The following is a 10,305-nucleotide window of genomic DNA, read 5'->3' as shown; positions in this document are numbered from 1 at the left end:
ATAATAAAATTAATTACACAAAAGCGATCAATGGTACTTTTATAAATGTGCCTTTGATTGGCATTTTACAAATCTCTGTGTAAACGCAAATAAATAAATAAATCAAACAGTCAGTGCAGCTGGTTATCAACCTAAACAAACAATGTTTCACTAAAAGATTCTCACCTTATATTTCATCTCCACCTCATCACATCTCCCTGAGATGCGCACATTCTGTGTTCATAAATACCAGTTTATGTGCAGGTTTTTGTGCGTACGCCTCGTTAATGCATCTGGCTCCTGGAATGTGGAAAGAATCCGGAGCAGCGAGAAACAAAAACCAACACCCGGGCCTACAGGACGGGATCCACACCGCCTGTCTGCACAGAGAGGACACTTACACGCGGGTACACACGCGGGCACACATTAAAAACCCGGGCAGCGGGTACCACAGGACCCGCCGTAACCATGGCAACGAGCTCAGCGAGGCGCCAGAGTGTGAGGCTCCTGCTGCTGTATCTCCGGGTTTGGCTGTTGGAGAGCAAAGACGCACGGTGAGATGTTAAAATTAACCCGTGTTAAAGACAAGCATGGTGCAGCTGAGCAGAAGGCTCACACCCCCATGTGGTGCAGAGCTTAGTAGGGCCCCCTTACTAAGCCCTGCACCATGGTGCTGAGCTTATACTGGGGGCCCTGAGATGCAAGCTTGTGGAGGTTTGTGTGGAGTGATCAGTTCCTGTAGGTAAGAGGGCGCATGTCGGTTGATGAGTTTGTATGTGAGGACTTTGTTGTCACTACTGAAGGAGACAGACGGCCAGTGCAATGAAAACAGAATTGGTGTTGTAAGTTCGTGTTTTGGCACTCTCATTAGGTTCCCTGTGAAGACCGCGTTGCAGTAGTCCAATCTTGAGGAGATAAAGGCATGGACGAGCTTCTCTGCATCAGACAGAGTTTAGAGATGTTTTTGAGATGGTAGAAAGAGGTTTTGCACAGATGTCTTATGAGGTCATCAAGTCAGCTGAGGGTCAAACCTAACACCCACATTAGTGACTGAGGAGAAAGGGGGACGTCCTGGCTGTCAAAGGGTGAATCTGAATCTTGTGTGGAGTGCCAATAAGGAGAGCTTCAGTTTTTCTACTGTTTAACTGCAGGAAAATTGTGCTCATCCAGACCTTTATGTCTTTAAGACAGGTGCTGAGGCCTGATATGGCTGCAGAAGGGCTTGGGGCAGTTTTGATGTACAGCTGAGTATCATTGGCATAGCAATGAAAAGACATCCCATGTCTGCTGATGACATGTCCAAGGGGGAGCATGTAGAGGCTGGGTGCTGAGAACCGATCCTTGTGGAACACCACATGTGACAGGGAAGGGAATTCTGACAGTCTATTGGTAGTATGGAGGGCAGTGTGATCCACAGTGTCAAATGCAGCAAGTGAAGTGAATTTCTCTCCACAGAACCTCTACAGACAGTGATGTTCTGCTGCCATACGCTCATGGCCATGGCCCCTCTCACTCTCACCGCCACGTCAGGGACTGCCAGTCCGTGGCCCATGGCAGCATCACGTATGAGACCTGGCCCTCCAGGAGCTACAGTAGCCTTCCAGTGGCTGAGTCCACTGTCTTCATATCAGACATGCCAGGCAGGTCGGGCAGCTCCCGCTGGGTCTACGGTCAGTGATGGAGTCAGCAGTAACGTGTCGTAAGCTGTAATAAGTGTTATCTTATATTGAAGCTTCACTGTTCTCAGGTCACATGACTGTGGTTCAGGACCCGCTGAGGACGTTGTCAGTGTTGGAGCCTGGCGGGTCGGGCGGCTGTGAGAAAAGCCACAGGGTGACGGTGGTGGAAACCGCAGAGACCGCCGGCTGTCTGTATGCCCAGAACGCCGGCTACTTCAACACCACCACCGATGGGTGTCTGGGCAACGTGGTGAGTGACGGCAGGATGGTGAGAGATGGCGGCGGGGTGCAGAACGCCCAGTTTGGCATCAGAAAGGACGGCAGCCTGGTGTTCGGGTAAGACAAACACAAACAAAAATGCAGCATAAAAAAACGAGAATTATAAGATAAGAAGAGCCTCCTCTGTCCCCCCAGGTATCTCTCACAGGAGGATGTTCTGGACCAGTCCAACCCGTTTGTCCAGTTTGTCAGTGGAGTGGTGTGGCTGCTGAGGAACGGGGAGGTTTACATCAACCAGAGCCTGGAGGCCGAGTGCGACGAGTTAGTCGACCAGGGTAAAGCTGCAGCTAAAAGTCACAGCATTTCAACACAAATACTCAGACCTGGAAGAATTTAGTGACTCGTCTGACACACTTTCCAAAGTGAACTGTTACTGTCATTTTTTACTTTGCACAGCATTCACATCTCTGTTGAAGCAATCAACCTCCAGCTGTAGCTCAAGATTCAAGAGACTTTATTGACATTTCCACAGGCACAAAGTCCATGCAAACTGCAATACTTGCGTGGTTCAGTCAGTCAGGGTTAAAAAACCAAAAAAAATACTGTCCGAGGAAACACAAAGAGGGAATTTGATTCTACAAAAGACTGTAAATGTGGCAGATATCCACATCCACATTCACATTTTTTCCACACTTCATGTCAAGTAAAGTAATTAAGACTCCACTTGCAGTCACAAACTTCACATCACTGATACACTGATAGAAACACATGAGCAGCTCTATAAAATGTCAGAAAATACTGAAAAACGACCCTCACAAGTTCCCAAAGACCAAGGTGACCGAAACTAGACCAACAGTCCAAAACCCAAAGATATTCAGTTTACAATTATATAAAACTGAGAAACACAACAAATCCTTACAAAATGTTGTGACATATGACATTTTTTTCTTTGATAGATACCTAAAAATTGTTGTTGATTCATTTTCTGATGATTGAATCAGAACTAAAATGGTGAAAGTTTATTGTAGCTTCTTGTTTTGGAGCTTTTTGTTTAAAAAAGTGGTCAAAATGGATGTCAAGCATCGTCAATATTCAAATTTAATTATTCAATCAAATTGACATTTTGTTTGCAATTTGTGTTCACATTGTGAAATGAAAATTAAATAAATTTTTATTTTCATGCTTGAAAAGGCATCATTACCATAGTAACCATTCCATAAATAAAATGAAATTGAATGTGAAATAACATTTGGAAATATTACATTTTAGTTTCGTGTTGAATCTGAATATAAAACACTTCCTTTATATTCTGACAGAAATGTTCCGCAATTTTGTGGATGTGTTGTCAGCGAGGACGGCGGTGGGTCATGATGCCAACGGCAACGTGGTTTTATTTCATGTGGACGGACGGACCAATGAAAGAGGGTAACATTTATTATTTATACTTATACATTTATTCATTTATACTTCTACTAAATCAGAGCAGCATGTGAAGCATTTGTTCACCTGTCCTCCTGGTTTTCCAGCACTTTAACATTTGTCAGCTTGTATCAGGTCGTACATATTAAACACACCTGATAAAAACAACAGTGGTCACTCTACACTTGACAGAATAACATTCATAACACACATGTTTGTTCATATTTGAGCAGCATGAATCTTTGGGAGGTGGCAGACTTCCTGAAGAAGAACGGTGTGATCAATGCTGTCAATCTGGATGGAGGCGGGTCTTCCAGCTTCGTGGTCAACGGCACATTGGCCAGTTACCCTCCTGACCAATGGTGAGCCAATTAAACATGATAGAAGTAACCGTGATTTCAGCACTGGACTTATCTATTCAAGGGTCAGGATTTTATTTTTCAGTAACTGTTACTGCTTTTTTCCCCTCGTTTCGTCTTTTCCTGATTACGATTATAATTGAAAATCAGCAGAATTATCTGTTAAGGTTTGCTTTTGTTTCTTGTATTCACTGTCAGTACATTTCTTTCCTCCAGAGCTGTTGGGAAACTCGGCTGATGTTCAACAAGCTCGTTACTACAGCTGATCATTTTCACATCATCATCAGGCAACAGTCAGTCAGTTGTCTGTGTTTCCTTGTGTCTCTGGGCTTATCTTGTCACTGACATGGATGAAATTGATAAAAGCTGACTCTGACCATTCAAAACTGAAGATTATCATCCTTTAACGCTCTTTGTTGTGGGTTTATTTTGTCTTTTAACAAAGAAACCTGGCTCCAGTTATTGTTGGATGAATTTTGATCTCACAATTCTATACAATAAATCCCCCTTTTAAGCTCAAAAAGCAAACAAACAAACAAAAAAAACTCAAACTTGAAAAATATCACCTAAATAAAGTTTATTATCATCACTGTTTCAGATGTAGTAGGAGTGGAAGTAGTAATACCAGTAGTAGCAGTGGTATAATTTCTACTTCATCTTTTCTTCCTTCTTTCCATGCTCTCTACCGCTCATCTTCCCTTCCCAGTAAACCAGACAGCAGGTGGCGTTGCGCCCGGCGTGTTTCCACCATCCTGTGCGTCCACCGGCGGCGTTGCCAGCCAGAAAACTGCAGCGGAAACGGCGACTGTGTGGACGGACGCTGTCGGTGCCAGGAGGGCTGGCAGGGAGCCGCCTGTGACTCTCTGGTGTGTCAGCCGCCAGCCTGCGGCCCTCATGGCGTCTGCACCGCTAGTAAGTGTGGAGCTGGAGCTCACTTGCAGCCAGTGGTGGTTAAAACAGATGATCAAGCTAACAAAGACATGTAGTTAAGAGGTAGAGGTGACGTATCACTGTGCCAGAACAGTTTGGTAGCTGATTTTTTGCTTTAAAAGTTGTAAACATTAAGTCCTGTAGTGCAACAACAATCACCTTTTCAGTCTCCGGAGAGTAGTTCTGTGTAAGGCAGACCCTAAAAACCCTAAAGATAAGAAAAATATAGAAAATCACCAGCCTTATTCTTCGAATCCTTGAGAAACGGCACTGTGGAGTTTGTATTTAAAAAACACAAAACTAGAAAGAGCACTTCCTGGCCAAGAAATTGCAGTTTCCTGCATATATATCATGGCAGTTTTCAGCAACATCTATATTATTTTCCCATTTATGAACCATGTTTTTAATGTCTCCCTGGATTTTATTCTTGGCAAGGTGGAGAAGAATGAAACACAGTCAGCGGGATACTGATACTTGCATGTGCAGTAACGAGTATATTCACTTGACACTAGTGATAGTGATGGCTACTCAAACCATCCGTCAGTCTGCTCTGTTTCACTTATAGATTAATCTAAGCTTTGGTACATTTTTGGACTTAACATGTTTGTCACTGCAGTGAAGAATGCACACTCACACACAGTAAAACCATGCCGTGTTGAATGACTGCAGGTTTTACAGGTTTATAAACCACATCTTCTGTCTCCTGTTGCAGACGGTTGTGTCTGTGCTGCTGGATGGAGAGGAAAGAACTGCAGCCAAGGTAATCATCTGGTCACTCACAAGCACACACACACACACACACACACTTTCTTGCTTTCATGCTATTATTGCTTCTCAGTTCTGATCAGAATTGGTCTACATGTCGTATCCATTATTCTTGTGTGGGACTGTGCAGAATCTGTCACCTGTTTTTTTTTTTATCTCTCTATATATTATCTCTAATTTGGATGTTTCACTTCAATATTTGGGGGAATCCAGATTATGTGAAACAGCTATGGAAGTATTAGTAGTATAACTCAATCTCCCCATTTAGCCTTAATAAGCAGTATAGAAACATTTAATAAATGGTTTATAACACACTATACTGTAGTTATAAGCAGATATAAGGACATTTTAAGTGTTTATTTATGTACAATATTTGTCAGTAAATATAACTTCTCCTATTAAAACATATTTTATATTATTACAGCTGTGTTTTACTATATTGTCAATCCTCTTTTTATACAGCAGAAAACAACTTTACCCTACAGTCGTAGACAAATATATTAATAAACACTTATATCTGCTTACATCTACATTATAGTGAGTTATAAAGCATTTATTAACTGTTTATATCTCATCTTACTAAGGAAGTTAGGAACAAACCTCAAACCAAAAATGCATCTTATTATGCCAATTATTTTAATTAATTCAGTTAGTTTAGCTAATGGATTCTAGACTGTGATGTTTTATTAATGTTCATCTGTTGTTGTCTGAAGGTTCATTGATCACCTGCGATCAGCCTCTGCATCATTTCCCTCCTTTCTCCTCGGCAGGATGTTTTCCAGGTTACTATGGTGACGGCTGCAGACACACCTGCGTATGTTTTAACGGAGCTTCCTGCAACCGTGTCGATGGACGCTGTGTGTGTCCCCCTGGTTTCTATGGCAACTTATGTGAAAAAGGTGGGACTGCATGACAGCAGGGAGATTTATTTTAATTATCGGCGTTTTTAATATAAAAGCTTTTGTGCTGAAGATGTGATGTTGAAAGGATCGAACCTCTCCGTCAGCATGTCCTCCAGGTTTCTTCGGCGTCTCCTGTGCCGAGCGGTGTCAGTGCGATGACCAGTGTCCATGTGACCCGCACACAGGAAGCTGCGTCTCCAACTTTGACAGCAGATTAAACAGAGGTGACGCACAAGAAACACTTTTTACTGCAACAACTCTCTCTGATGACTGGAGTTACTGGTAAGGTTGTAAATGATTTTCTTCTGTCTTTCCCACAGCAGGACAATGTTTAGCTAAACAAATGTTTACAGTATGGAGACAACAAGAAGAGGCGTACAGAGACAAACCATATCTGACAGAGTAAGATATTCTCCTTCTGATGAATTTATCCTCCTCAGTCCAAAGTCTCAAATAAGTTCCTACATTTTACATCTAGTTTAATCTGATCTAGTTTAACTAAAATTTGCGTGTTTATGAGGAGTCTATGACCCTTTCTTCCTGCAGATTTTTTAAATTTACATTATTTATGATCACCTGACTTTTCAGGTACTTGTATTTCCTTTTCTTTTCTTTTTTTTTTATTGTAATGCACCACAACACCAAGGCAAGTTCCTTGTACGTGCGAACCTACATGGCAATAAATGTGTTTTTGGTTCTGACTAACATAACCAAAAGTTAATTAGCGAGGGTCAAACATACCATCCAAAATATTCCTGTGAATTAAAAATGATGATTTTTGATAGCGTAGCGCTGCAAGGGGTCTTTTTAATGACTGATGCTGATAACTGCCAAGTTAAAGCAAAACTGAGATCATTGCAACAGTCATATAAAGTGTAAGTGTCCTTTTTTTCAGTTGAAATGGGAAATTTGATGTTAAGCTTCATTATGGTGGTTGGAGGACCTCAACAAACCATGAGAAATCTTATGAAGACGCAGCCTTTCTCTAATTTTCCAGTTCAATGCCACAAATTAATCACAGCAAAACTGGACTTTTTTAAAAAAAAAATATGACAGTATGTTTCATATCTTTTGATTAAGCTGTTTCCAGTGGTTGCTTATAGAAATATTCTGTTCATAATCTCCTTCAACATGCTGCGTTCAGGATCAGAACCTGATTAAAAGTTTGTAAGATATTAAAAAGTCAAATCTAAACTTTCTTCTCTCTACAGACAAACATGGCTGATAATCACCGTCGTCTTGGCCTCCCTGCTGTTGGTCCCACTGGTGTTTCACTTCATGCGGGCGAGTCGCAGATGGCTTCTCTTTGGTTATTCCTACACACACGTCCCACTGAGCAACGCCAACGGAGACAAACTGAGTCTCAGATTGCTTCAACTTCATTGATACCCCCTTAAAAATTAAACACAAATATACTGAAATCTGGGAGAAAAACCCAGCAAATGAAAAGGGACGAGTGAACATATTCCCAACTTTAAAGATTTTGTGCCAGTACAGGAATACATTAAAAAAGCAGACAGACCCAAAACATTAATTACACCAAAACAGCATTCATTCAAGTCAGTTTGTGACAGTCATGTGACCACACAAATTACGTTAAAAATACCAGAGAAATGTTGGTATTTTTTCAAAATAAAAAAATAATAACATTGAAAGAATATTCTGTCTTGTTTATGATGAAATGACTTTTTCATGCTAACAGCAACTCTTTGCATTTGCATATTTTTTCCTCCATGATGACCGTCTTAGTGCTCATAAGTTGCTTTAAAAAAATCCACATGTATTTTTATGTCCCTATTACTTTACATTTGACATAATGTTCATTCATTGAGTTGTTACAGTTGTTCTCACGTGTTTGAAGTAGAGCTGTGACGATCAACAAAAAATTAATCAGAAACTATTTTGATAAGGGAATAATCATTTTTGTCAATTTTTAAACAAAAATGCTAAAACTTTGCTGGTTGCAGCCTCTTGAATGTGAGGATTTGAAGCTTTTCTGTGTCATGCCAGTTAACTGAATATCTTTGGATTTTGGACTGTTGAGCAGACAAAATAGGACATCAGGCATTAAAATGAGCTCTGAGAAATTATAATGGGCATTATTCACTATTTTCTGATATTTGATGGTCGAGAAAATACACAGCAGATTTATCCATAATGAATATAATTGTTAGTTGCTGCCCGAGTTTGAAATCTGTGCTTATTGTGTTTACTTGTCTGCGTGTGTTTGTTCCTTAAGGAAGACTGAAGTGCAGTCAATATGTGTTGGTGTTGTTTTTGATGATGTATCTGCTGACTGAGGCTGTTGCGTCAGTGTGTCTTTGGTTTTTGGAGGCAATCCATCCCCTTTCTTACAGACAACTCAGCTGTCTTTTATGTGTAATTTCCACACTTAGTGCCAAAAGTTACACTGATATTTTTTGGCTTTGTTGTTAATGTTGAGCTTTTTATAAAGGTACAAGTAAACAAGCTAACACTGTGTTTTAAAAAGATATGGAACCACCACAGTTTTAGAGAGAAAGTTAAATCAACCAGTGGATTAAGAAATACTCAGATCCTTTACTTGAGTAAAAGTACCAATACAACAATGTAAAAATACTCTGCATGACTCATGCACTACTGCATGAAAATCCTACTACAGTAAAAGTACATAAGTATTATGAGCTTGATGTAGTTAAAGTATTGCAGTAAAAGTACATAAGTATATGAGCTTGATGTAGTTAAAGTATTGCAGTAAAAGTACATGAGTATTATGAGCTTGATGTAGTTTAAGTATTGCAGTAAAAGTACATAAGTATTATGAGCTTGATGTAGTTAAAGTATTGCAGTAAAAGTACATAAGTATTATGAGCTTGATGTAGTTAAAGTATTGCAGTAAAAGTAGTTGTTTGGTCCCTCTGACTGATATATTATTATATATGACTTCATTAGATTATTAATACTGAAGCATCAGTGTGTAAGCAGCGGGAACAAATCAGGGAGAAAAAGAAGAAAAGAGAAGAAATTTCAAGTTACAGTGATGATAGAGAGAACAAAAGAGAATCCACTTGGTTGGGATAAAACTGACTGGGAGCAGTGGACAGATCTGGAGTTCTGGTGGACAAACGTGAAGCAGCCAGTTGGATTCTGGACAACGCTGGCGTTGTCAATGTACTTGATATTAAAAGAAGTGATCATTGTTGGATGTGTGTCGTAGAAATATCTGAGTTAGATGGTTACCAAGTGTCTTGTGTCCCCCGTTACTAGAAGAGCTCCAGTAAAGGGCGTTGGGGATGGAGTACCGTATGTGGTCAATGCAAGTAGATTTTAGAATGATCAGGATGAGTGACGGAGAAAGGTGTATTGTTGCATTTTGAATCAGAAATCCTACCTGACAAAGTATTCTTACATTATATCAGTTACCCAGTAAGGCCTTTTTGTTCTCAAACCCTTTCAGTGCTGACATTTTTGTAAATTTGGACACAGCTCGCTCATGTGTTGACGTGATTTGGGGACATGTGTAAATTTGGAGATGAGAAGTGCAGCAGAAGTGTAATGAGTGTGGGGGGAGTCATGAGGCGTGTAAAACACTGTCCAAAGAGAAAGAAAGAGATCAGGTTAGGATCAGGTCCAAGAGAAAGCAAAGCCATGAGGACTAGGAATGAAAAGATTCAAGAGGTAAGGGAGAACAAATCAGATAGGAAGCATGATGAATATTGTTTTTATAAGGACAAATTTAAGTTCTGAGTATTTCTGGCCATGGTAATTAACAATGCCGCTGAGGCAGAGAGGAAATCCGACAGAATAGAGATAGTTGTTGATGCAGCAAGAAAGTTTTTGGATATTGTGGAAATTACTGGAGAAGAAATGCAGGAGCTGCTGAGAGGCTGTCAGGCTCTCTCAGGGGTGGGGTGAGGAAGACTTTTATTTATTTTAATTCAATTTTATTTAATATATAATAATTTAGGGTAGGTATGATTGAATTGAGTCTTATTTTCAACCCACTAGATGGCGTAATGCGGCATTTCCGATGTTAAACCGCCAATAAAAAAAAAACCAACGAAGAAGAAGCAG

The 10,305-nt window shown here is 40.3% G+C and overlaps 1 protein-coding gene across 3 annotated transcripts; it reads left to right on the top strand.

The window, feature by feature from the left end:
- Positions 1-195: 195 nt before the first annotated feature.
- LOC137190784 (N-acetylglucosamine-1-phosphodiester alpha-N-acetylglucosaminidase-like) lies at positions 196-8,306 on the top strand. 3 transcript variants are annotated; one of them, XM_067600406.1, is made up of 12 exons: positions 196-533; positions 1,435-1,649; positions 1,727-1,994; positions 2,073-2,212; positions 3,194-3,302; positions 3,530-3,658; positions 4,362-4,567; positions 5,298-5,345; positions 6,121-6,249; positions 6,357-6,476; positions 6,576-6,654; positions 7,464-8,306. In XM_067600406.1, the coding sequence occupies exons 1-12, from the start codon at positions 448-450 to the stop codon at positions 7,636-7,638; spliced, it is 1,704 nt and encodes a 567-aa protein (XP_067456507.1). In that variant the 5' UTR covers positions 196-447; the 3' UTR covers positions 7,639-8,306. The 3 variants fall into 3 exon arrangements, with proteins under 3 accessions (XP_067456507.1, XP_067456506.1, XP_067456508.1); XM_067600405.1 differs by having other exon boundaries at positions 198-533; positions 6,573-6,654; positions 7,464-8,305; XM_067600407.1 differs by lacking the exon at positions 196-533 and having other exon boundaries at positions 1,473-1,649; positions 1,747-1,994; positions 6,573-6,654.
- Positions 8,307-10,305: the final 1,999 nt, after the last annotated feature.

This window comes from Thunnus thynnus, chromosome 10, assembly GCF_963924715.1.
Source record: "Thunnus thynnus chromosome 10, fThuThy2.1, whole genome shotgun sequence".
Lineage (NCBI taxonomy): Eukaryota > Metazoa > Chordata > Actinopteri > Scombriformes > Scombridae > Thunnus > Thunnus thynnus.
This window is presented reverse-complemented; position numbering and strand designations above follow the sequence as displayed.